The 27,323-nt window shown below is 45.8% G+C and overlaps 1 protein-coding gene across 5 annotated transcripts; it reads left to right on the top strand.

The window, feature by feature from the left end:
* Traf2 (TNF receptor associated factor 2) lies at positions 1-27,158 on the top strand. 5 transcript variants are annotated; one of them, XM_055600274.1, is made up of 13 exons: positions 15-54; positions 2,940-2,982; positions 3,108-3,150; positions 5,383-5,601; positions 7,158-7,236; positions 7,479-7,577; positions 14,976-15,137; positions 16,823-16,897; positions 19,121-19,195; positions 21,578-21,859; positions 22,210-22,387; positions 25,512-25,660; positions 26,395-27,158. In XM_055600274.1, the coding sequence occupies exons 4-13, from the start codon at positions 5,414-5,416 to the stop codon at positions 26,611-26,613; spliced, it is 1,506 nt and encodes a 501-aa protein (XP_055456249.1). In that variant the 5' UTR covers positions 15-54; positions 2,940-2,982; positions 3,108-3,150; positions 5,383-5,413; the 3' UTR covers positions 26,614-27,158. The 5 variants fall into 5 exon arrangements, with proteins under 5 accessions (XP_055456246.1, XP_055456248.1, XP_055456249.1 ...); XM_055600271.1 differs by lacking the exon at positions 3,108-3,150 and having other exon boundaries at positions 1-54; XM_055600272.1 differs by lacking the exons at positions 15-54; positions 3,108-3,150 and adding an exon at positions 1,895-2,176.
* The last annotated feature ends 165 nt before the right edge of the window (positions 27,159-27,323 follow it).

The following is a 27,323-nucleotide window of genomic DNA, read 5'->3' as shown; positions in this document are numbered from 1 at the left end:
CGGCGGGGGTGGCTCCCGGCAGGCACTGAGTTCCGGGCGCGCGGATACCATTGGGTGAGGCTTCGCCGTTCTAGGCCGGGGGTCGACGCTCACGGCCGGTCTGGCCGGGGTCAGGCGCGGGGTGGGAGTGGCGGTTGGGGGATCAGTTGCAGGCCTGCCGCCGTCGGGGTCCCATTTTTCGGAGCGGCGGATCTGGAAACTGAAAGTCGGCGGGAGGGGGGCCGGAAAAGTTATCTACTTCGTCAGCGGTGCATGGCAGAGCGGCTTTAGGCGCGGTGGCTCGGGGTCACGGCACTACGGCCCACGTCCCGGATCTTGGTCCGGGGTCGCTGCTGTAGTGCCCACAAGCACCACTTGTGGCCCGAGGGTGGTTGCTCTAGAGCCAACACCCGGCCTCCCAGAACCTCCTACCCACTTCGTCTTTTGGACTGTGGAGTCAAATTAGGTCTGACGCTCCCAATATTCAGGCGTCGCCTTTTCTGACTGACACTCGGCCACACAATCTACGGACATCACCTGCCTCCCAAAGATCCTTACCTATTGGTCACTTACTTTCCCCATCCTCCTTCATTCTTTCATATCTCACCTTTCTGCCCTCGGAACTTCTATTTCACTGGAAGCTGACTGGCTTTGTAGACCAGGCTAGCCTCAAACAGCGATCCACCTGCCTCTGCCTACAAGTGTTGGGATTAAAAGCGTGTGCCACTACCGCCCCCCGGATGCTGTCTTGATGGGATGAATGTGTCAAGGGTGTGACGTCTGATTGCAGGGTCATTTTTTTTGGAACCTGCTTAGTGGAGGTTGGACCTAATGGAAATCTCTCATGATGAACATGAAGCCCCAAATAGGTAGTGAGGACGTGAGATTGGTTAGAACCCACAGGCATACTCCCAGTGGGCCCTGAAATCAAAGAATCACAGAGTTGGACTCAGTTAACCTTTAGCTCTTTGATCATTAGTGTTTTGGGTGTAACTCACCAGCTGGAAGTCCCCCAGGGAGGTCACACTTGGCCTTGCCACCATAATCCCTGCCTATGTGACTGGCTGAGGAAGGTGTTATTTAAGTGGCCCAGACTATTGGTTAGAGGCCCCAACCAATCCCAAATTGATTTTTAAGCCTTTTAAGAGTTAGCTCTATTACTGCATAATTTGCATAGCACAGCACTTATAAGCACTTTTTAACATAAGCAAGTTTTAAACAAAAGCTCAAGAATTGTTCTTTATCAAGCCTTTTGAGCACAGCTGGAAGGCTGGATGCTGTGTGCACTAGTGTGTTTCTGGTCTGAACTGGTGGCCCCCCACCTGCAGGACAGATCTATGAGGTGGTTATGTATTTGCTGTTTCTTTACCTGGGACCCCCTAGTCTATTCTCTGGTAATACAGGCTGTTTGGAACCCTCTTACTCTTTTCCTGTTTGCTAGTCATCATGGGGCAGGCTTTGGTCCTTGAAGAACCTCCACCACCTCCATTACACTTGGTGGCTGGGAGGTCTATGCAGTGACCAGAGTGAGGGTCATACGCATTGTCACCCCAGGCTCCTGGGCACATTGAGAACTTTCAGTCAAAGCTCTCTGGAAATCTCTGGACTGTAAAGAAATAGCAGACTGGATGGCACAATGGAAATGCAGCAGTAGACTCGGAGAAAGAAAACCTTCCAAGAATGAAATGCTTCCTGCCTGTTATCTCTTTACTGTTTTTGGTTTTGGGTTTCCTTCTTGACAGTGAGATGCCAGGCCCCCACTTCCCATGTGATTGTTAAATGAATTGTGAGCGTACATGAATTGGCAAGTGAGTTCCACAGGAAGTTGTGAGCTTGTACAGGTGTAGACAAGATGACCTGGAGAAGAAAAAATATATAGAAAAAAACTGCCCATAGATCCTAGAGATTAAGCCAAAGATGGGGTGTGCAGTTTCAAGGCTTATGCTAGACATCTGTCCTCCCTATTACTGGCCCTGCCCCCTTTACAGAAGGTGGAAGCTCCACCTGGATGCCATACATCATTGTACTTTTCTTTTTCTATTCCTGCCTATACAGGAGGAGGCCCCATGGATGCTGTACCTAGCATCTGGGACCCAGGTGGGCAGTGGAGTCAGTATTTGGAGCGGTTGTAATTTTGGTGGATGGGAACTGGAAACTTGAGCACAAGAAAATCAAGGATTTGGAATTTGAATAGCTGGTACATGTCTCAGGGTTGGGGTGCTCTGTTTAGAGGAGAGGGCATGGGTTGTGGGGGAGGTGAGTTTGTGATAGGCTGAGCCTGTTATGTTGCAGAAAGGAGTTTTGTGTGTCACTATGTGCCAGAGCCAGCTGAGCTTCGGGCTGTCTAGTTACTGATGTGGCTGCAGCTGTCAGTAGAGGGCTAATGTCCTAGTAGCAGCCTGGAGGGAAGAGCAATAGAAGTTGGCCCTCCTCCTTCCTCTTTCTAGCTCTGTACTCCTTTGCCATCTGACAGCCAACTCCTGGGAATAAGGCATTGGTAGGATGGGCCTGGTACAGACCTGTAAGAGCTGGTGGGAGCCAAGGAAAGGAAGACAGGTGCAATTGCACAGCTCTTGCTATCATAACCAGAGCTGGGAAACCACTGAGGTTCTGAGCTAAGTAGGCCCAGACTTCGGGCTGTGGTAAAGGGCCCTCTGGCTCCCAGGAGGCCACAGTGGCAACAGGGGAGCTATGTAGTCACAGCTGGAGCTATCTCTTTGTTATGTTTGAGTGTTGAGGTCCTAAGCCCTGGGGCTCCTCACACACAGGCAGGGGGTTGGGTGGGATAGGATGGGGATGATTTAAATCCAAATCTGTTGTTGCCAGGCATGTGATACTGAAGCCAGAGGAGAGATGTGGAATATAAAAATATTTCACTTAAACAAAGTTAATAAATTTTTATCTTTGTTTTGTGCTTGTTTGCATGATGTCTATGCACAACACGTGTTCGGTGTCTGCAGAGGCCACAGGAGGGTATTGGATCCCCTGGAACTGGAGTTGCAGGTGTGTTTATGTGGGTGCTGGGAACCAAACTCTGGTCCTCTGGAAGAGAAGCAAGTACTCCTAGGCACTGAGCCATGTGTCTAGCCCTACACTTTTGTTAATGGAATTAATTTGTTCCTTGACAGTTTGTGTATATAAATGCCTTCTTATTGCTGGTGCTCCACACAGGTCAGTACTCCTTATAGAACCTTGTCCTACATTCATGTCTTTCTGTTTTTGTTGTTGTTGTTCCAGCTGGGTTTTTTGTTTTATTTTTGTTTTTTGTTTGTTTGTTTGTTTGTTTGTTTTGACATGGTGTCTCATTGAGTTGCTCAGTCACCTGTAAACTCCTTGGCTTTAGTCAGTTTTCTCCCAGAAAGCAGGTACACATGTGATACAAGTAGATACATCTACCTCAGAGAAAGGGACAGAGTCAGGTTTGCTGTCCTGCCCAGAGCAAATTAGAGTAAATTCATGCTCTATGCTCTATGAACATGAAGTCCAGTAGACCCAGAACCAAGTGATTCACTCTGTGGCGCCAGACCCACTCTGTTTTCTGCACCATAACCTTCCACCAGTGCTTTGTTGGATAGGGCCTGTTCAGGCTGTGATGGAAATGCCCCAAGGCTTTAAGGGGCATCAAGACAACAGGGCAGATGATCAGGAGGCCAGCAATATTTGAAGGAGGCAGCAAGGCCCTCTTCAGCAGTTGCACAGGCATGAGGCAGCCAATGCTGCTGGTGGGGAATTGCCTCTGGAACTTGGATGTGGGAATGGCTCTTGGAGGTGATTTGTTATTGAATGAAACAGGACTCTGGTTGTGCTGGGAAGAAAGAACTAGGGATGCTGCTACTCCTGCTGCTTGTGGCCTCCTTGCCTCCAACACATCTCAGATACCAGACCCTTTACAGTCTGTATTCCAGGGCACATAACCCACTTCTTCCTCAAGCTCACCCAGACTGAACCCCTTCTTCACAGCTAAGACCCTGGGAGGTTCATGTCCTCCCACCCTGCACCCCCAGAGGCCTCCTTGTCCTCATTGGGACTAGCCTGCTTTTCTGTGATAACCAACTGTGTTCCACAACCCCTCGCAGGCTCTAAGGAACCCTGGTTGGCAGAAAGTATGGTTAGCAGCCCCCCTCCCCCGAGCCTTTAGGCTCCTTGGAGGTAGAAATACAACAAAGAGGTTGTCTTGGGAAATGGTGTACTCCAGATGTGAGAGGACATTGGAAGACCTAGAGGTACCAGGCTGCTACTTCAGGTAGCCCAGGCCTCTTCACCCCTGCCTCTCAGCTGAGCAGGCCACTCTTCCTGGGCTCCTGAGTGCAAGGGCTCCCAAGAATGTGATCTGAGAAAATGAGTAAGAGGAAGAAAGCCTGCTTGCTGTGTAAGCACTCAGGGAGTTGAAAGGGAGCCCAGTAGAAGCTGAAGTGCTAAAGGATAAAGGGGGAGCCTGGGGTTGAAGAAGAGCCAAAGTTCATAGAAACGGAAAACAGGATGGACTAGGCAGAGATGGCTCCTCTGGTATGGTGGCTGATGTTTAGAGGATGCAGGAGGAATAGGCTCTAGTTGATTTTGAGTGAAGCATCTTGGTGAGGATTGCAGGTGCCAGATCTAGACTGACATGAAGAGGGGTTCTGCAGGCTGTGGGCTCACTGTAGTGTGTGGAAAACTGATACCAAATAGGGAGCATAGTGATCAAGGCCATACTGGTTGTGTCTCATGCCTGGGTGTGGCCACCTTCAGGATGCTGTCTAGGACCTAAGAAACTGGCAGGTAGGTATTTGCTACCCTGCTAGCCTATGGTACGCTTCAGAAGCCATCCACCATCTTAAAACATGTTTATTGTGGAGACTGGAATATAGGATGGAAGATGCTGACTATTAGTGTCAGCAGGAAGTGCTCCAGCCAAGATTGGTGCCAGCAGGTAGGAAGCTCATGAATTACATAGTTGTTGTAGCTGCTACCAGGTCTCTGTTACCCTTATTGACAAGACCTCTCTTCCCACATTTGTACAGGAGATTTGATTGGCTTATCTCCAAGGCTTCTCAGAACTCTAAAACCCTGTTTCAAAGATTATCTTTGAGGATTAATAGAGCGACCTAGGCCCATCACCATGTTGTCTCCTGGTATACTCCATCACCTTTCCCTCTGGAGCAGTGATTCTCAACCTGTGGGTCAAGACCCTTTTGGGAGTAGAATAACCTTTCCACAGGGGTCACCTAGGACCATCTGAAAACATAGTTACTTAACAGTAGCAAAATTATTACAGTTACAGAGTAGCAACAAAAATAATTTTATGGTTGGGGGTCACCTCAACATGAAGAACTGTATTAAAGGGTGGCAGCATTAGGAAGGTTGAGAACTGTTGTTCTAGAGGATTGTCCTGAATTGAGATGTGATACCTTTGTTTTTCTTTAGGGCTTTGTGGTGTGCGGGTATTATAACTCACATGGCTGCAGCCAGTGTGACCCCCCCTGGCTCCCTAGACCTGCTGCAGCCTGGCTTCTCCAAGACACTCCTGGGGACCAAATTAGAAGCCAAATACCTGTGTTCAGCCTGCAGAAACATCCTGCGGAGGCCTTTCCAGGCCCAGTGTGGTCACCGCTACTGTTCTTTCTGCCTAACCAGCATCCTCAGGTGTGCATGGCATGCTCCCTAGGTGGGCAGGGGCAAGTGGGTGGCTCTGATGTTAGATTGCATTGTCCAGTATAGTGGTTGCCAGTACAAATTCTCCATGAAGTCTAGAGACTTGGCCCAAATCAAGAATGTAAAGTTTACCATTTAAAAACATTGATTGTACCTAGGTAAGGTGAAACAGTCTTTTAATTTCAATACTCAGGAGGCAAAAGCAAGAGGATATCTGAATTCGAGGCTATCCTGATCTATAAGTAAAGTCCTAGGGCTACATAGACTTTGTCTCAAAAAAAAAAAAAAAAAATTGAGAATTGGTCATAGCAAGGTATGATAGTATATATATATAATTTTTAATTCTTTTTTTTTATTCTTGTTCCCAACTCTTGGGAGGTAGAGATGAAAATATCAGAAGGTCAGGGTCATCCTTGGCTATGTAGCAAGTTCAAAACCAGATATATGTCTCAAAAAATAACAGAAGTCAGAGAGATGGCTCAGTGTGTAAGGGCACTTGCTGCCAAGGCTGATGACCTGAGTTTGAGCCCTAAGATTCACACATAGTGGTCAGAAAGAGCTGACACCCACAAATTGTATGACCTTTACCTGCACACCTTGGTACATGTTTCCACACACAATAACATTTTTAAATGCAATTAAAAAACAAAAATATAACAGTAGGGCTGGATTGATACATGGTAAAGTATTTGCTGTAAAATCATGACTTATTTGATCCTTCTCCACCTATGTAAAAACCTGGGCATAGTAAGTGTACTTGTGATCACATCATATGCCTTAAGACAGATAGGTGTATTCTTGGGGTTCACTGTTTAGCCTAATCTAAATCTTAGTTCTAGGTCCTGGGGAGAGTTCTATCCAAAAAAGGTGGATGGCACCTGAGAAGGAATACCTGCTGTTTGACCTCTGGTTTCCACAAACACATATATGTACCTATATTCACACACACATATTATAATATTATATTATATATTGAAATAATACTATTTTTTGATATGTGAGATTAAACATATGTCATTGTTGGTTTACAGGCATTAGAAGTTTAGTGTGAGGATTCTAGTTCCCTTAGGCTGCTCTGGGTGGATAGATTGAATGTCTGTGGATGGGTGGCTGACATGTATCACTGTGCAATGTGTGAAAGGGCAGCAGCAGTGCATGTGGAGAAGATAAACACACCCACATTTTCTTGCCATGTGTTTGGAGTGTCAGGTTTTTCAGAGAGCCAATGCCTTGTTCACAGGTGAGAGGATGAGGCTCAGTGACAAAGGACTTACTTTGTTCATGAAACCCTAGTTCAGTCCTTCACATCATAAATTCAAAGGGAAAAAAAAAGGGAAAAATAAGTTGGCCTTGCAAGTTCAGGCCCTGTTATCATTTTCCACATTGAATCTTCTAATTTGTGAAATTTTAAAATATTGTAGTTGACATACTTGTTTAATCAACGATAAGAAAACTTAAGAATGAGTGGCATGGAGCTATATTGTGGGCTGAGCAGACAGTGCTCAGTTATTCTCTGTGGCATTTTCTGTTTCCTCTTTTCCTACTAGCTCTGGGCCTCAGAATTGTGCTGCCTGTGTCCATGAAGGCCTGTATGAAGAAGGCATTTCTATCTTAGAAAGTAGTTCGGTAAGTACATGGTATTGAGCTAAGCATGTCAAAAGGAACACAAAATGTTTAGTAACATTGGTAACAGATTGAGGATTTGGGAGCTAGAGATGGTTATTCTGAACTGTTTTGGGCTAGAGAGGCTGGGAAGCATGTGCTGACTAAGGTTGGGTCTTCGATCTGGATGTTGCTTCATAGGCAGTAAGGTATAACCCAAGTGATGGCATAGGAGAAGGTATAACCCAAGTATGTTCCTGTTGCAGGCCTTTCCAGATAATGCTGCTCGCAGGGAGGTGGAGAGCCTGCCAGCTGTCTGTCCCAATGACGGATGCACCTGGAAGGGAACCTTGAAAGAATACGAGGTAGAGAGACAGTTCTGTTGTGGCCTGGTGGCTGTCTCTCCAGCAATGGGCTTTGGAGAGTTGCACAAAGCATTTTTGAAAGTGATTTATTTTTATTTTATATGTGTGTTTTGCTTGCATGTGTATCTGTGTGAGGGTGTTGGACCCCTGGAATTGGAGTTACAGACAATTGTGAACTGTCATATGGGTGCTGGAAATTGAGTTGGGTCCTCTGGAAGAGCAGTCAGTACCCTTGAGTCATTTCTCCAACCCCTACAAAACAGTTCTCATAGAAGCTGTGTTCTATTCTTGTCAGGACTGGCCTGGTTAATGTGTATGAAAAAGTTGTTCCTTAGAAAGTGTTCCTTTCTACCAGACAGTGGTGGCACATGCCTTTAATCCTATCAGTCAGGAGACAGAGGCAGATGGATCGCTACATTCAAAGTCATCCTGGTCAACAGAGTGAGTTCCAGGACAGCCAGGACTACACAGAAAAACCGTGTCTCAAAAAAAAAAAAAAAAAAAAAAAACAAAAACAAAAAAAAAAACAAATACGCAAAGAAAAAAACAAAACAAAAAAGAAAAGAAAAAGTGTTCCATTATCTGAGTATTCCTACAGTTCCAGCGTTTGGGAAGCTGAGGCAGGAGAATCATAAGTTCAGGGTTAACCTGGCCTACCTAGAAAATTTTGTTCTGTTCTCTCTCTCTCTCTCTCTCTCTCTCTCTGTATCTCTCTTAAAAGAGTACCCTCTCTGAACCTAAATAGTGCAGATAAGCCTGTACCATAGAGTCTATCACTTCTTTCTATGTCTCAGTTTCCTACTCTGCCCCCAGAGGTGTAGTCGAATTGGAGGTACCTTATGTAAGAAGCTAGCACCATGTTGGCCTTGGAAATACCACATTTGCTTAGGCTGCAGATCTTCAATTCTTTGCTGGAAACTGCAGCTTCTAAGCTCAGTGGGATTCTGTGTTGTATATCCTATCCGCAAGGGTTTTTCTATTAGCCCTGTTGTCCTAGAACTAACAGAGATCTGCCTGCCTCTGCCTCCTGAGTACTAGGATTAAAGGCATGCACTACTGTGCCTAGCTTACAAGAGTTTTCTTGTTGTGAATTGTGTTAACTCAGGAAATAAATAAGTAGTGAGTTCATGTTATGTAGTCACAGAAAAGCATCTTAAAGGCTAGTAGAAGAGGTGGTATATGAATGGTGCCGATGTAGTAGGCTCATTAGTATGAGTCTTTAGGCATCTTCAGTTAAACCTGCTTCACGGAGGCCACATAGTTAGGCGAGGCCACTCCAGGCCACCAAGTTTCTAATTCCTCTTTGTCACCTCATTCAACAACTGTCAAAAAAGTTCTTGGAAGGCTGAAACAGGAAGGCTGAGGACCACGAGTTCAAGGGCGGCCTAGGCTGCTTAATGAGGTCTTGTCTCTCCTGCCCCTTCCCACATGTGTCTGGCTACATGTCCCATGCCCTGTTGACTGTTACACTTTGTGATCTTGGGCTTTGAGTTTCATTTGCTAGATGAGCAGTGGGAACACAGAAGCCATAGTCACTTTCTAGCATAGTGTCAGGGCCTGATCGGGAACTATAGTCCACAGTAAATTCTAGTGAAATGCCTAGTTCTGTCTGAAAGAGATGGCCCTTTAGGGAAGTGACAGGCTCAGGGTATTGGATGCAGAAAAATGTGGGTGTGGGGAATGTGGCCCTTATATAACCTATTGCCCCCAAAGGTATTTGAGAGACCCCTGGACAGGTGGAATAATAGTTTTCAGCCCTGTGTTAGGCTCTGGATTCCTGTAAGAGTTCTCTTGATTCTGGGCCTGTGGAACTGGAGGTCAGTGACTGTGTGGCCTCTGACTGATAGCCAGGGACAGCAGCCAGGCCATGGGCTTGATGCCATGTGGCTTTATAGGCATGCAGGGTGGAAAGTCCCTGGCTGTGCCCTTTAAAAGCTCTGGAAAGTCCCTGAGATGAGATGGGCTTGGTCACGTGGGAGGGCAGGCACAGCTCTGCCTTAGCTGATTTTATTGATAAGACCTTCTCACTGATAGCAAATGTCACAGGCCTGGACAGAAATTACATCCTCTGTATGTAGTCACTACCACCTGTGCAGATAACCCTGTTTCCTGCCTGTCATACATCTGTTTATTTTCTTGGCTTTCACTGAAAACTAAGACTGTAACTAAAACATTTTTTTAGTGGTTTGAATTATTTAAAATGTTTGAAAAGGTGGAGAAAAATATTGCTTAGTCTTCAGCTTTGTTTTTCCTTTATGAAAAAGTCTTTGGTTCTAAAGATGGATTGAAAGCCCTATTAAATTCTACTGTCTTAAAGGCAATACATAGTGCTGCACGCCTTTATCCAAAGGCTGGCAGAGCTCTGTGAGTTCATAGCCAGCCTGGTCTCTACATAGTGAGTTCTAGGCCAGCCAAGGATACAAAGACTGGGGTGTGCCTGACACTAGGAAGGCAGGTATGTAAGTGTGCATGGCCTTATCGTGTAATCATTTTTTTTTTTTAGTTGTTATATTTTATGTATATGGGAGTTTTGTCTGCATGTGTGTAAGTGAACCACATGTGTGCCTGGTGACCAAAGAGGAACCAGAGAGGGAACTAGATCCCCTAAAACTGGAGTTAAGGTTGGCCATGAGCCATTTTGTGGGCACTGGGGATTGAACCTGAGTCCTCTGCAAGAACAACACGAGCCTCTAACCACGTGTCCTTTCTTCACATTATGTGTTTGTTTGTTTGTTTGTTTGGTTGGTTGGTTTGGTTTGGTTTGGTTTGGTTTACATTATGTGTTCTTAAGAAATTCAGGTTTTGTGCTAGATAGTTGCCTCTGTGATTAAAAGCACTGGCTGTTCTTACAAGGGATCCAAGTTCAATTCCCAGCAGCCATGTGGCAGGTCACAACCATCTGCAGCTCCATTTCCAAAGGACCCAATGCCCCTTTCTGGCCTCCTTGGGCACTATGCACACATGGTACACAATCAAATGTAGGCAAAACATCCATACATAAAAAAATGAAACAAGAATAAGTAAATCTTAGCTAGGTATAGTGTGACCCCAACACTTGGGAGGCAAAGACAGGCTCATCTCTACACAGTGAGTTCTAGACCAGCCAAAATTATATGGTGAGACCCTGTCTAAACCCTCCAAACACCCACTCAAAAATTAAAAAAAAAAAAAAAGAAAAAAATCTGTTATGGCAACTATATTTGCTTAAGATGTTAAATTTGAATTCTTGTTGAATAAGCGCTGATTTTTAATTTTTATTTGTTTGTTTTAGTTTTTCAAGACAGGGTTTCTCTGTGTAGCCTTCACTGTCTTGGACTCACTTTGTAGACCAGGCTGGCCTTGAACACATACGGATCTGCCTGTCTCTGCCTCCTGAGTGTTGGAATTACAGGTGTATACCACCGCCCAGCTGTTAAATGTTGATATATTTGGATTGTGTCTGCTAGAGCTTTTGGGGAGTCTGAGTGTGTTGGTAGGAGTGTATCTTTTGTAACCATTTGGGCTGAGGACTCAAGGACCAGCATTTGACCCCCGGCTCTTCCCATCTAAAAAAGTCAGGCATGGCAGCATGCTCCTGTTATCTCAGTGTTGGAGAAGCAGAGGCTAGAGGCCCACTGGGGTTTGGTGGCTCACCAGCCTGGACCAATCAGTAAGCTCAGCTCAGGTCATTTCAGGTCCTAAGCTCAGCTGGGAATTTAAAGCACTAATGCAGAGTCTTGAACCCAGCCCATGAGCATACAAAGTACATACTCTACCCAGCCCAGGAGGAAAAAAAAAATGTTATTGAAATTTGTCAGAATCAGGGCTTCATAGAATGGGTTGGATAAGGTGTTGTCTCAAAAACCGGCAAGAGGGGCTGGAGAGATGCCTCAGATGTTCTTCTAGAGGTCCTGAGTTCAATTCCCAGCAACCACATGCTGGCTCACAACCATCTATGAGATCTGGTGCAGATGTTCATGTAGATAGAACATTGTATACATAATTAATAAATCTTAAAAGAAAAAGAAAGAAAGAAGAAAGAAAGAAAGAAAGAAAGAAAGAAAGAAAGAAAGAAAGAAAGAAAGAAAGAAAGAAAGAAAAAGAAAGAAAAACAAGAGACACAAACAGCAACTTTGAGTAGCAGGCCAAGACCCAGGTCAGTGCCAGGGCTCCTGGGCATATACCAGGCTTCTTTCACTGTTTCTTTGTCTATGTTTGCCTTTATGGATTACTCCAAATCAAATCCAAGCTGCTTTGTTACTTGTTTTATTTTAATTTTTTCAGTATCGGGGATTTAACCCAGGGCTTTGTTCATCCTAGGTTTTCTACTATCATATGCACAGCCTTGAGTATTTCATTTGTGTCCGTGTATCTGTTCATGCTTGCTCAAGAGAGTGCATGCATGTGTGTATGTGTGTCCATGTGGCTGCTCATGTGTGAGTGTGCATTTGGAGGTCAGAGGTTATTCTTTGGTGTTGTTCCTCAGAAGCCATCTACTTTATTGAGAGAGGATTTCTTATTGGCCTGGAGCTCACCAGTTAGTCTAGGCTGCTAGCCATCTTACTTCAGGGATTCCTTCTATCTTTGTTTTACAGGACTACACTGCTCTATGTGGCTTTTTTTAAACATAGGGTTTGGAGGTCAAAACTCAAATCTTTTGGTCTCTCATTTCCCCTTCCTATGATCATTTGAAGACCCAATCTTGGGTCTTCCAGATATGACCCTTGGTATCCTACAGATTTACCTTTCCATAATGGAATCTGAGTACCATTACTGTATTGCTCCCAAACATTCCTTCATGAAAGCCGTCAATCGATTTAAAATACAAGGCCCAAAGGATAAAAATCAAAATGAGTTGGGGTCCCTTAAGGGTGGATACAGGGGTAGTAAGCCAAAGAGAACTATTATACCAGGATTTATTTTTTATTTTTTTAACATACCAGGATTTAAACCATCCTCTGGAATCTTTTCTCTCTAGCATCTTTCCAGGATGCAATACTAGTTCCTACTAATCAGGTTCCCAAGATAATAGCTAATGTCAGGAAGCCCCTTTTGACTTAGCATTTCAGCCTGGTAGGTGGGATTTTAGACCAAGGATTCCCATCTTCTGAAACTGTTTCAGTGCTGACAATAGGACCGTTGCCATCAGGGGCGAAGAAGGCTGAAATGCCAGCCAAAGACTTGGCAGTGGGACAGTCCTCAGAAGTGTTTAGTTAGTCAATCCACCTGAAGAGGCAGGGAACAATCATGTCAGCTTCCAGCAAGTCCACATTTCAGCTTGCAGTCCATAGCTGATCCCAGAATAGAGTCAAACAGGTAGAAATCTGCTGAGACAAATTCAGACTAGAGACAGAGACCAAAAGATTAAAAATCAGTGGCTATTATTTTAAAGTTTAAAGCATAGGCATGAACCAAGGCTAGCTGGGTGGAGATATGTCCAGCCACTTTTGGGTGGCTTTAGCCTTAATACCCTGAGGGAAGGAACTAGCCTTACTGCATTCTTTCCCCACCCACTAGAGATACAGTTGCTAGGAAACCGGCCAATTCCCCCTCACTGCTTCAGCGGTGGGGGGTGTGAGCCCAAGCTGCAGCTTGTAATAATTTGTAATAAAAAGATCCTCATGTGTTTTGAAAAAAAAAAAAAAAAAAACTCAGATCTTAATTTTTGTGTGGTAGTTACTTTATCAACTAAGCCATTTCTCAGCTCCAGGCCTTTTAGTTAGATTGAAGTAACTTAACTTAGTTTTTTTGTCCCGTAAACTGTTACAGCATAGTAGCTTGAGAGCCTTCTTTGCTCTTGTTTTAATAACTGATTGTTGCATGCTTGGAGTTATGGGACCATGGCACACAGAGTACATCTGTGCTGGGCCAGAGAGCCCCTTGGACTTGACTGTTAGTGTGGTTGTCTGTGTCCCTGGGTGCCCTAGCTTGGGTTTGCCAAGCCCTCAGACTGAATGTACTGCTATACACACCATGCCCTTGTCTAGAATCCCACCTCCTTCCTAGGATAGAATGAGGGTCCCTCACTTCTGTCCTCTCAGAACAACCTTTCTCCAGAGTTGTATGAACAACTCTGGCAGCCTTGATCTTCAAGGCCCTGCTGTTGGGTCCTTTCTGTCTCTCAGGAGCTTACCTCTTGCCTATTAACCTTCTCCTGGCAGTTTTCTTCCTCTACATCTTGTCCTGTCTCTTCTGCTTCTGAGCCTCTCTGTGAGCTCAGTGAGATCAGCCAGGCACAGGGGACAAGTCCTGTGCTATTACACATGTGTCCATAGCAAGGGACAGTAGGGTGAAGGTTTCCAGGGGCTGAGGAGACTATTGGTGGAGACTGAGTTAGCATTTGGGAAGGTGATAGTTATATGGATGGCAGTGGAGGCTGCATAGCACTGCATAGTACTTCCTGTACTGATGTGTGCTTAGCGTGGGGTCTCCAGGCATGGTTGGCTCACATCTTAATCCCAGCACTGAGGAGGCAGATGCAGGTGGATTTCTGAGTTCAGAGCAAGCCTAGTCTCTATAGAGAGAGAGTTCCAGAACACCCAGGGCTACACAGAGAATCCCTGTCTCCCCCTCTCCCCCAAAAGTACAGGGGGGAAACAAAAAAAAAATTGTTTAGCCAACAAATCTCTAATGCCATGTTCCTTTGGTGACCTTGTGTCTTAGTCAGTGTCCTATTGCTGCGAAGAGACACCATGACCAAGGCAGCTCTTATAAAGGACAGCATAACTGGGTACTTTTACTTAGTTGGGAGCTGTCTTAGTTTGGGTTTCATTGCTGTGAAGAGATACCATGACCGTGGAAACTCTTATAAAGAAAAATATTTAACTGGGGCTGGCTTATAGTTCAGAAACTTAATCCATTATCCTCATGGCAGGAAGTATGGCAGCGTGCAGACAGACATGGTGCTGGAGGAGCTGGTTCTATATCTTGATCCACAGGCATCAGAAGGAGACTGTCTTTTACACTGGGCATAACTTGGGCATAGGAGACTTAAAAGCCTGTCTCTAAAGTGACACACTTCATCCAACAAGGCCTCATCTCCTAATAGTGCCACTTCCTATTGGCCAAATACATGAATCTGTGGAAGCCATACCTATTAAAACCACCACAGGAGCTGACAGGAGGGTCAGGAGGGTAGGGGCATTCAATGTACAGTTAACAAGCTGAATGTTTTGGGGATACCACCTACCCAGAGACCAGCTGCAATGGAGCAGCTCAGTCTAGTAGAACAGTTGAGTCAGCATCCCTGATTTCTGAAAATGGGAAGAGCATACACTGAGCTGTGCCTGTAGAGTGGTATTGAGGAGGGTAAGCTCCACGATGGGTGGGCTGGGTAGCATGGAACACCAAGCCACTTGCATGTGCTGTGGCTGTCTGCACAGTCTACATTCTATCTTCATATACTTCTTTTGTTGCCAGAGCTGCCACGAAGGACTGTGCCCATTCCTACTGACCGAGTGTCCTGCATGTAAAGGCCTGGTCCGCCTCAGCGAGAAGGAGCATCACACTGAGCAGGAATGCCCCAAAAGGAGCCTGAGCTGCCAGCATTGCAGAGCACCCTATAGCCATGCAGACCTGGAGGTGCGCTGAGAGGGTACAGCCTGGGTGGCATTGTCTACAACATGGGCATTCATCTAGAGTTTGCTGCCATGGTTGGAGTTTGCTGGAACTCTTTCATACTTATCTCCATAGTGCCATGGAGGTTAGAAGGTTCTTGGTGGAACTGGGTTTCAGTATGTACTTAGTACTGAGGTACTTTAAAAAGTGATTCATACAATTAAAGAAAAAAATCAAAAGAATTTTGAAAGGGAATGGAGAAATGGCTAGCAGTTAAGAATATTTGTTGCTCTTGGAGAGGACCTGGGTTTAATTCACAGCACCCACATGATGGCTAACAAGTATCCATAGTTCCAATTCCAGGAGATCCAATGCCCTTTTCTGACAAGGAAAGCACATGGTTTACCAGGCAAAACATTCAAATAAATCTAGAAATATATGTATATTTTGAGTCAAGATCTTATCTGTAGCCTTTGCTGGACTAGAACTTGCTATGTAGACCAGGCTGGCCTCAGACTTACGGAGATCCTATTGGCTCTGCTTCTCAAGTGCTAGGATTAATGGTTTGTGCCACTGTACAGAGCTAAAAAAAACAATTTAATGTGTTTTATAGCTGAGTGTGGTTATTTTGTGCCTGTGATCATAACACTCAGGAGGTTGAGGCCAACCTGGACTATATGGTAGGACTCTGTCATGTTCTCACTCACCTCCCCCCAAATGAGACAAATGTGTCTTGTTTTAGAAAGGTTGAAACACAGCAGGTAGGGAAGGCAGCATTGTAAGTCAGCAGCTGTGTGTCGCTTCTGCAGACTGTTAATGAGCAAGTCTGACTGTATGTCATGTTACCTACAGCCGTTCAGGGTGCATTATCAGTCGCAGCTTGCCATCGCTTTAGCAAAGTCCTGAGATAATGACTTTACAATGAGAAGAGGCTTATCTTTATCTTGCTTTTGGAGTATATGAGAGGGAAGTGAAAGAGAGGAAGGGGCTGAGCTCTCTGTCCCCTTTGAGAGCATGTTCTCAGTGGCTTAAGGAGTTTTCATTAGATCCCACCTCTTGGATTGTATCACATGCACACCTATAGTAGTGTATTGGGGCCTAAGCCTTCAACTTGGAGATCTTTGGGAGACGCTTCCAAGCCAGAGCATATCTAGAATTTGACAGTGTCATTCTCTGGTGTGACCACATTCCTACTGTGAGAAGGTAACCTTCACACAGATTTGTTGGAGCCAGAGTCATCAACATGTCTCATAGACCTTTCTCAGCTGCTTACTTGAATTTCTCTCTACATCCGAGTATTGGCGCTGTGTTCTTCTGTTTTTGATCAGGCCAAACAAAATGGTCTAGATGTTAGGCACTCTGTAGTACCATGTCAAGATCTCTCTTCAAGGAAAGTCCTGCACAGCCATTTTGATCTGTACATGGACCCTTTGCTCTAGTCAGGTGTTGCAAAATAGTAATGCTCCCTTTATCTTTCTCATGTTCTCTGGAGGCTGCAGAGAAAGAAGAAAGTCCTAAAGTTTGAATTTATGAGGTTGCCTGCAAGATCTCACTCAGGGTTAAACACAACTTTCAGAGAGTCAGAGGAGCCAAGAATACATGAATATTCTCCTGGGTGCTGGCTGCTGTCTTGAGCACCTCATGTGTCCTCTCCTCCTTCACTGCCCTGTCCTGGTGGTGTCATCCCCATCTACTCTGTCTCTTTAAAGGTACACTATGAGGTCTGCCCTAAGTTCCCCTTAACCTGTGATGGCTGTGGCAAGAAGAAGATCTCTCGGGAGAAGGTAAAACACTTCCGTCTTCTGAAGACCATGGGTGCTAGGCCTTCTGGTCACTGGTGAAGGTCTATTGAGGTGCTTTGACCTGGTGCCCAGAAGCAGCAAAGTAAAGTTTATGTGCTATTACCAGGATGGACATTTTCTTGGGTGTGGTGGCAGGAGTGTTTGTTTTTAGAAACAGGGTTTTTCTGTGTGGCGCTGGCTGTCCTGGACTTGCTTTGTAGACCAGGCTTACCTCAAACTCACAGGGATCCACCTGCCTCTGACTTCCGAATGATGGAATTAAAGGCATGTGCCACCATGCCTAAATACTCATTTGGATTTTGTGGTTTTTCATTTGTTTTGAAGCAGGGTCTCACTAATAGCCCTGAGTGCATAGAACTTACTGTGTAGACCATGCTGGCCTTAAAGTCATGGAGATTTGCCTTTATAGCATGTTTCACCATGTCTGGCATTTCCTCCATCCCCGACCCCAATTGTGTCCCAGGGTTTCATGTAGCCCAGGCTGGCTACATGTATAGCCAAGGATAACTTTGAACTCCTGTTCCTCCTGCCTCCAACTCCAGAGTGATAGGATTATGAGCATGTACCCACAATCCTGGTTTATGCTGTTATTGTTGGGCAAGTTCATTTTGGGGGAGGGGTATAGCATATGAGTTGGAATTCAGAGGGGCTTTGAAGCTTCTACCACTGAGCTGGGCTTCCCTCTTATTGACAGAAATATACCTCGCAGCATATTTTATTTTTGAGTTTAGTACGAATGACCATAGCTCAAGGACATAGATTCTGTTTCCCCAATAATGAGGGTTTTTTTTTTTGTTTGTTTTTAATTATTTTATTGTGTTTTATGTATGTGGATGTTTTGCCTGCATACATATCTGGTACTACATGCGTACAGTGCACATGAGGGTCAGAAGGGAGTGTTGGATCCCCTGGTACATTGAGAACCACCATGTGGGTGCTGGAAATTGAACCTGGGTCCTCTAGAAGAGAAGTGCTCATAACCACTGAACCATCTCTCTAGCCCACAGATACGTTTTAACATGGAAATGGTTTTATAAAGTTCTTATAGTTAAAGAACAACAACAAATTCAAATCAGGACATTAAAATTGGGAGTACCAATTTTAGGTAGATTATAGTCAAGAAGAGAAGTCTCCACTGTAGGCCTCAGATATTATCTGCCAACATTCATTGCTTTGAGGGTGGTAGAGGCCAGTGGTCTGCTAAGTTAATATATCCAAAAGGTTTTTCTGTGTAACAGAGCCCTTACTGTCCTGTAACTCACTCTGTAAACCAGGCTGACCTCAGAGATCCTCTTGCCTCTGCCTCCTGAGTGCTGGGATTAAAGGAGTGTGCCACCACTGCCTTTCTAACATTTTGACTCTTAACATAAGGGTTTTGTTGCTGAATCAACTTTTGGGGGGTAACTTCAGTTCACACTTTGTTATTTTTTTCCTAAATATTCTATTTATATTAAAATATAGATTGGTCTTTTGCCTGCATGTGTGTCTGTGTGAGGATGTCAGGTACCCTCGAACAGGAGTTACAGGTGCTGTGAGCTGTCATGTGGGTCCTCTCGAAAAGCCTGTGCTCTCAACTTCTAAGTCCCCAAACTCTTATTATTTTTAAGTTGAGTTTCACAGGGCAAGCCTGAACACACTTGCTGCCTGGAATGGTGGGTAGAAGAAAGAAAAACTCCTTAACCTCACCCCTGGGTCTCAGGAGTGTATGCTTAAATTTCATGTATTCATCTGTGGTCTTCATATGCTATTCTGTTCCTGCATAACATAAGGGGTGGCCTGTTCTTACAGGCTGTTCTTGTGAATCTGAATATTCTACCCAAGGCCCAGGGGTTTCAATATTACATACCCTCAAGACTGACAGAAGTAACAACAGGGTTACTGTCTGTATGGCATAAACTATTGCACAGCAGCCCTAAAATGTCCACTTCCCACAGTGATTGACAGTGGAAGTGGCTTATCTAAGCTTATCCTGCCTGGCAATGAGAAGGTCAGTGGGCCACAACTAGTGGTTTCTTTTGTAAATGCTGACTTGGTAAGTACATTAAGAAAATGGGGCAGGTGTTGGTGCGTGCATGCGTGCGTGTGTTCATGTGTATGTGTGTGCGCGCGTGCATGCCTGTGTGTGCCTGCACGCCTGCATGCATATGTTTTTCTACCGATGGCAATGACCATGACCCTGGTAACTTCATCTTTCCCACTCTCCAGTTTCAGGACCATGTTAGAGCATGCAGCAAGTGCCGGGATCTTTGTAGATTCCACACCATCGGCTGTTTTGAGATGGTAAGCCAAGGGTCTGCTCTTAGGGAACCTGGGAACCTGGATGGGTCTTTCCCTTATGCAAAATAGTCTCCAGCTTTGGCTTCCCCTAGGTTCTTCAACCTCTGTTATCTCCATTGGCTATCTCTCAGTACCCCTACTTCCTGCCCTCAGGTGCTTAGGCATACCCTCTTGAGATCTCCTAGGTGGCTTTGATCACTGCCTATCTCTGAGAACACCCAAATATATATGCTTCTCATACCTCGAGTAGAGACCTTAGAACTGCACCTTGATCTTCTGTCTCCTTGCTCCACCCTCTTCCCATCTCTCCCAGGAAAGAAAAGCATACTGATTGTTCCATTGTATAGCTGAAGTCCCAGTGCCCAGTGGTCTACCCAGTCCTCTTCTTGTCTATATTTCAAGTTCATGCTAACAAATCCTTGGCTGTTGGCAGATGGATCCTGTCCCTCCAGCTTCTCTCTTGTTGTCTCATCACCTCCTTTCTGGACACAGAGTTACTTTACTGTCTGGGCACCTCCTGCCCACTCTGCAGCTCTGATCTCTTAGAGTAGAAAATAAAATACACTTGACCTGGCCGTCTTGTGGTGTCCCCAAGTTTTGATTCCAAGTTGCCATGGTCCATCTTTCCCAAGACCTGTGCCCTCTGCCCTGGTCCCTGACCTGGCTGTCCTTGAGGATGCTTTTTCCCACCCTAATCCTTTGCTTTGCTATATTTCTGGAAACTTCCTCAGGCCTCCAGAGGCCTCTGTCAGTGTGTACCCCTTCTCCACTCATACAGACCTGCCTCACCCCTTCATCTTCATCCTGTCCAGGCTATTTCTTTTTTTATTGTCCCTCTTTTTACAATGGGAGCCCCTTGACATCGTGTGCCTTCATGACACATGAACATGTGGTGGTCCACAGAGAACCTGTAGGGTCTGTGCATTAAGGGTAAGAGGAGGAGGTAAACTGAGGATATCGTATCTGGGGTCAGGGCACCTCTGTTCTCTTTGGTTGAGTGGTGGGGATATTTCAAAACAGCTGGGCTCCCAGCAGAAGACAGTTTAGAAGCTACCAGGAAACTGAGCTGCTGCCACCTTGGTCCTAAGAACTGGGCATTCATGGGGAGCTCCAGTTAATCTCTGACATTGTCTGTAGTGACCTTGCTGACCCCTGCTGGGTCAGACAGCTGAGCAGACAGCAAGTCTTTTTTTGTGTGTTCATCTTAATTGCAGCTGAGGTGCAGATACGTCTGCTTACGCCTCCTGTTGTCCAGGTGGCTGTGCCTCCATCTGGGAACACAGATGTCTTGAAGTTTTTTGTTTTGTTTTGTTTTTTAACTTACATTTTGAGTGTGTTTTTATAGAATTAGTTTATTTTGTTATTTAAAATTTTTATTACATTTATTTTGTGTTTGTGTGTGTAAGCCATGGCATGCATGTGAAACCAGAAGACAGCTTTCAGAGTTGGTTCTGTCCTTCCAACATATGGGACCCAGGCTTGGAGATAGCACATTTACATGCTAAACTATCTTGTCAGCCCTAGTTTTGTTTTAGGTTGGGTTTGGTTTTTAATTTTTGATGTTTTCTTTTGCTGGTCTTAAACTTAGTATGTAGCCCAGACTGGCTTTGACGCATACAAATCCATCTGTTTCTGCCTTCTGAATGCTGGGATTAAAAGCATTTGCCATTGTACCATTTTATTTTTTTTAATTAGCATACAGTGTAATGGTGTTATTGTAATTTTGAAGTATATTTAGCATATTAAAATTTTTTACAAAATGGATCTGGAGAGATGGCTCAGTGGTTTTAGAGCACTGACTGAGGTCTTGAGTTCAATTCCCAACAACCACATGGTGGCTCACAACTATCTATAATGGAATCTGATTCCTCCTTCAGGTGTGCATGAAATACAGAGCACTCATATACATAAACTAAATAAACAAATCCTTTTTAAAAGCCCGCCACAATTTAAAAAAAATTTTTTTTACATAGATTCGAAAATGCACAGGTGGCGGGGCACACCTGTCACCCCAGAACTCAGGAAGCAGAGGCAGGCTGATTTCTGAGATTGGGGCCAGCCTGGTCTACCAAGTGAGTTCTAGGAGTCTGGGCTACACAGAGAAACTTTGTCTCAAAACAAAAACCCAAGTTAGTTGTGTCTTACCTAGTTTTCTGTTGCTGTGTAAAGACACCATGACCAAGGCAACTTATGCAAGAAAGATTATCTGGGACTTAACAGTTTCAGAAGATTAGTGTCTGTGACCATCAAGATGGGCAGCAGGCAGGCATGGTGCTAGAGCAGTAGCTGGGAGCTCACATCTGGAGATAACAACCCATGGTGCTGCACTGTCCAGGCTGGGTCTGTACAAACACCATGCCAAGAGCTGCCTGTCTTGTACCACAGGTGGAAGCTGAGAATCTGCAGGCTCATGAGGTACAGCGGCTCCGGGAACACCTGGCCCTGCTGCTGAGTTCATTCCTGGAGTCCCAAGCCTTACAGGGAACCCAGAACCATGTGGGGCCAGAGCTGCTGCAGCGGTGCCAGACTTTGGAGCAGAAGACAGCCACCTTTGAGAACATTGTCTGCGTCCTGAACAGGGAGGTAGAGAGGGTAGCAGTGACTGCAGAGGCTTGTAGCCGGCAGCACCGGCTCGACCAGGACAAGATTGAGGCCCTGAGTAACAAGGTTTGTACCTAGCTGGGACAGTCCTGGATCTGGGTAGCCTGGAGAGTCTTGAACCCCTTCTACACAAAATGGCTTGGGCTTTGGCTCATTTCTGATTCTCATGCTCTGAGAGACTCGGGCAAAGGGTTTGATGGGCTAGCAACTAAAATCTTTTTGGCCTAGAAGTGTAGAGCATCAGTCATGCAATATGCTAGGGCTGTGAAGCTCCTGGGCACATGTAGGCCCAGATTCTTCCATGTGGACTTGGAACATTTAGGACTAGCTTCTGCAGACAGAAAAGGCTAGCAGTGTGGGAGGTGGGGGCTCAGGGCCCACAACATATGGCTGTCAGAGTTAAGTGGTTTCTGCAGGTGCAGCAGCTGGAGAGGAGCATTGGCCTCAAGGACCTGGCCATGGCTGACCTGGAGCAGAAGGTCTCAGAGTTGGAGGCATCCACCTACGATGGGGTCTTCATCTGGAAGATCTCAGACTTCGCCAGGAAGCGCCAGGAAGCCGTAGCTGGCCGTATACCAGCTATCTTCTCTCCAGGTGCCGTTTGTGGTCTTCCCATTTGCTTCAGACACCTTAGGGAATGGCTCACTGGCTGGGGCAGGCACCAGGAGTGTCTGCATCTTTGTGAGAAGCACACTAGGCAACATGCCCTACTCAGTTGGGAGTTTATAGGCATGAGGGGCTATTGGGTGCTGGGTTAGATGTACAGATGGTGCCCCTGTCACCTACATATGAGCATGGTTGCTTCAGAGTGGATAATGGGAAATAGACCTTTGCAGGCAGGGCAATGGCTTCAGGCCTGTTCAACTACCACCCAACTAGGTTGAGCTTTGCAAGCAGGGGCCTGTAAGGATGTTCCTTACTCTCTTCTCATCTCTACCTACAGGGTCTCATGAGGGGCCTCGTGAGCTCCTCTGAAAGGTGCCGCTCAGAGCTAAAGGGGTGGGTGTGTTATGTTGGGTACAGTTTGTTTCCCTCGTGCTACCTACTTTGCACTTCTCACCATGCCACTGTGGCTACCTTTCTGTGTACTTCAGAGCACCTCTGTTATGTCCCTAGAGGTGCCCCCAGACAATGTGCTGGCCCAGGCTTTTATCTTTATCCTATGTTAGTCTCTTCTTCCTGCTTAGTAGCTTACTTCATAACTTAGTTGTCATCTGTGAGAATGTGGCCTGCACAGATTTTATCTTGGGGCTTACTGTACAAATCCTCCACTACTTTAAATGTTCTAGGATCAAGGCTGAGACCTTGAGACCCTGTTGTTACTAGATTTGCCTTGATACTGGTCCCTGCCCTTGCTTGGGATGATTAAGCACTGCATCTCTATAGCATATTTTCAGAGTGTCTCAGCAAGGTTTAGAAGTAAACAAACCTAGAGACCCTGTCTTCTCCAGACAGAGGCTAGGAAAACAAGAGTCTTAGGTGAGCACACATGGGACACTTACCTAATACTATTTCTAGGCTTGTGTAGTCTATGTTGGCAGTGTCTCCCCTTGCAGGTGATTTAGTAGGTGGTAACTGGTAGGGTATGCAAGCTCAGGTTAAGGCAGTTCCACAGTGAGTGTGATAAAGGTCCAGCATTAGGAGCCCAACTCCCTTATAGCAGCTTCCTGGGGACATAGGCAGGCAAAAGCTTGTCTGTGTAAAAGATCTGTTTGAATACTGTTGGTGATCCAGGTTGGTAGACACAGAGGCTACAAGGAACAGAGAAGGCATTTTCCTAGCACTGCATTTGGAGCTCTGCTACAGAGGCTCAGCAGAGCCCTGCTGCTGTCATCGAGAGCATGGATATAGTCCTATTGCCATGGGCTGCGGGATGTCAGGAAAACTAGCAGGTAGGGCTTTTGGGGGGGCAGGCAGAACCAACTGAATACCGTTGTTCAGATCTTTACCTAAAGGATATATTTATTTTGACTCACAGCTTTAGGTTCCAATCTAGGATTGATTAGCCTTTCTGCTTTGGACTTACGGCACCACATCATGGCAAGCAGCCTGTGGTATAGAGCTATTTGCTTCCCAGCTGGGAAGCAAAAGAAAGAGGGGTGAAATGAGTGCAAAGCCCACTGTCCTCTTGCAGAGCATGTCTCTTGCAGTGACTGAAACACCGCCTCTTAGGCCCCATTAGAAAGGTTCCACCATCTCCAGGCAACATCAGATGTTTAACAAGTGGGCATGGGGTGGGACATTGCAGACCCACAGGTATAAGGGCTGTTAAGGATGGTGTATGTGGTTGATGAGGCAAGATCCACAGTAGGTCAGCTCTGTGTGGAGACTAGTTGCTGGTATAAATCCTGTAGTCCAAATACCAAAAAGCTTGATGTCTAGGGCAGGGAGACCAGTTTAATTTTTCTGTTATTTTTGTTCTGAGTCTCAGTTGATCAGATTCACCTAAACCAAGGGTGATCTTTCTCATGTGGTCTACCACTCATCTTCCAGTCTCTTAGAAACAGCCCTCACAACACTCAGAGATAGTGCTTCAACAGCCGTCTGGGTACCCCTTGACCCACTTGACCTGACACAAAAATTCGTCTTCACAACCAACTATTCACATGTTTCCTTTGCATGTTATAGTAGATTATGTGTCTTTTCTTACTTTTTGAGGCAGGGTTTCACACTGTAGCCCAAGGTAGCCTCAGATTCATTGTGTAGCCCAGGCTGATCTTGATCTTGGGTTGGGAAGCTTGTGTTACCAGGTCCAGTTCTTGTCTTATGTAGCCTTAACCATGTTCTGGCTCTTGTTTGTCACCTATAAAGCAGTGGTTCTCAACCTTCCTAACACTGTGACCCTTTAATACAGTTCCTCATGTTGTAGTGACCCCCAACCATAAAATTGTTTTGTTACTACTTTATAACTGTAATTTTGCTACTGTTATGAGTCGTAATGTAACCACATCTAATATGCAACCTACAAAGGGTCGTGACCCAGAGGGTAAGAACTGCTGTAGGCCTGAGGGGTGTTGATTCTGCTGATCTGAGTTTCTGTTCCTCAGATGCCTCTGCTGAGGTTGGCAGACTTGGGGTTCCTGTAGCTTGGTCTCCTTTCATAGCTTTGCTGAGGACACAAGCTACTGGGGGTTTGCCACCATAGTTTTGTATATTGTCAATTTGAGGTTATTGAAATTATCATTGTTCGTTATTACTTTAAAGGGGGGACGCAGCAAGATGGCTCACTGGATTTCTAAGATTGGTCTCTGGAACCCACATTAAAAGTGGTAGGAGAGGGCAGGCAGTGGTGGCGCATGCCTTAAAACCCAGCACTCGGGAGGCAGAGGCAGGCAAATATCTATGAGTTCGAGGCCAGTTTGGACTACAGAGGGAGTTCCAGAAGCACATAGAGAGCCCCTGTCCCAAAAACAAAACAAAAAGTTGGAAGGAGACAAGTGGTCATGGCATGTATGTCCCTCCCAGAATATTGCACATGAGCACACACACTAATGACTTTGCTGAAGATGTAAGGTAAGAGGATTTGGAGTTAGGGGGCATCCTAAGCTGCATGGCAAGATTCTCTGCATGGAGGGGGGTTTCTTTTGAAAGGAAAACCTTTTCTTATTATTTCCCAAAAGCTGAATGATTTTTTTATGTTATTGTCTGTCTGAGGGTGGGCTGCAAAGGGAAAACTGTGTCCTGCCCTGTCCTCACTGACCCCTTTCTATACCTCCAGCCTTCTACACAAGCAGATATGGCTACAAGATGTGTCTACGCGTCTACTTGAATGGTGATGGCACTGGGCGGGGAACTCATCTGTCTCTTTTCTTCGTGGTGATGAAAGGCCCCAATGATGCTCTCTTGCGGTGGCCTTTTAATCAAAAGGTATAAGAGGAAGCCCCAAGATTCTAGTGGCATCTGTGGGTGAGGTTGAGTACAGTTTCCAAGTGGCCAGGTTGTCCAAGACAAATGTGTGTACCCAGGCATATTGAGCTGTGGTGTTCCAGTGACTTCTCAGTGCTGGTTGTGACACATGACTGCCTTCATGACCCACAAATGTTTGAAGTGTCCTGGGGAAGTATGCTTCAGGGGAAGGCTGAAGCCACAGAGCCCCTCTGTCAGTGTGTGACTATTTAAAACCAGGGTTTTCCTTAATTAAGGAATTGAAACTCCAGAGACCAGACTAAACTGAGCATGGTCTCTTTTCTTCACCACTCAGGGCCCAGCTCTCTCCACAAAAGCCAGTGCAGGAAGCAAAGCAGTGGTGAGGTCTAGCAGGCCCAGAGATGCTGGCCAGTTGATGGCCAACAGTCAGACCCCCATTCTTGTTGTGAAGTACTTTTCTTCCAGGGCAAGCTTCAGGATCTCAGCAAGAAAACATCTGTAGATGAGTACTAGAGAAGCTCAGTGCTAATGGCTAGTACTGAGCTTTAGCCTCAGTTTCCAGGCACTATGAGCATGCAGTACCAGCGGGGCATGTGCTGTTCCTGGATGAGAAGCTGAGAAAACTGTGGCCAGTATATTTAGGCATACTGCTGTGGGAAGGTAGGACAGGATTAATGTAGGGTTTCCAGGTGACTCATGGGCACATGTTCTCTCTCTGGATTGATTTCTCTTAGGTGACATTGATGCTGCTGGACCAGAATAACCGGGAGCATGTGATCGACGCATTCAGGCCTGATGTGACCTCATCCTCCTTTCAGAGGCCTGTCAGTGATATGAATATCGCCAGTGGATGTCCCCTCTTCTGTCCTGTGTCCAAAATGGAGGCCAAGAATTCCTACGTGCGGGATGATGCTATCTTCATCAAAGCTATTGTGGACCTAACAGGACTCTAGCCACCCCAACTAGGGATAGCAGCTCAGTGAGGAGCTGCCACACTGGACCAGGGCCCTGCCACACAAGCGTGGACAGGCTTGGTGAAATTGCTGAGGAGGGCCTCAAGCTAAAGCCAGTCACCATCACACAGAAAGGCAGAAAGGAAGCCTCCAGGTGGTCCTCAATTGGTAGACTGAGTGGAGGGTTCATTCAGCTCAGGGTCCTGGTGGGACCAGCTGGGATCTTCTCAGCTTTCCAGTAGAAAAGCTCTTATCTCTTCTGTCTGGGGAAGGGAGAGGTCCTTGGGTGGGGTACTCAGAAAGGGCCTCTCAGAGCCACAGAGCTGCACCAGCAGCAAGAGTGTGATTGGCCTTACCCACTCTGGCTTGTGGAAAGGAGGTAGGGACTGCACAGGAGAAGGGCATCCACCTGCAGAGTATAACACAGGAGAGAATCACTCTGAGACATAGGCAGTCACTGGAGAAGGGCCTGCCTGGACTGCATAGCCCTACCCAGTGGCCTGTATTGAGGAGAAGTGATTAAACTATTGAGATGTCTGTGATGAGTGGTGTTCATGTGCTCCAGTTTGCCTGCTGTATCCAGTCTTGGTAGTGATGACCCTCTGGGGCCTTCTGCCTTACTTACATTACCTGTCTCTGTTCCTTATATCCTTCAAGCCCAGTGACCATTCCATTGTGGATCTGCCTGAGTAGAGATGAAGGGCTGACCC

This window comes from Psammomys obesus, unplaced genomic scaffold, assembly GCF_907164565.1.
Source record: "Psammomys obesus unplaced genomic scaffold, mPsaObe1.curated_primary_1811, whole genome shotgun sequence".
Classification (NCBI taxonomy): domain Eukaryota; kingdom Metazoa; phylum Chordata; class Mammalia; order Rodentia; family Muridae; genus Psammomys; species Psammomys obesus.
Note: the sequence above shows the minus strand (reverse complement) of the source record. Positions and strands in the feature narration are given on the sequence as shown.

What these genes read in the sequence shown, in the direction of transcription:
- Traf2 (XM_055600270.1), top strand. Translation starts at nt 2,903, where the DNA reads ATGATGTCTATGCACAACACGTGTTCGGTGTCTGCAGAGGCCACAGGA. An exon ending in TTGAGGCCCTGAGTAACAAG is followed by an intron (nt 21,860 to 22,209) that starts GTTTGTACCTAG and finishes TGGTTTCTGCAG; the next exon opens with GTGCAGCAGCTGGAGAGGAG. An exon ending in ACCAGCTATCTTCTCTCCAG is followed by an intron (nt 22,388 to 25,511) that starts GTGCCGTTTGTG and finishes CTATACCTCCAG; the next exon opens with CCTTCTACACAAGCAGATAT.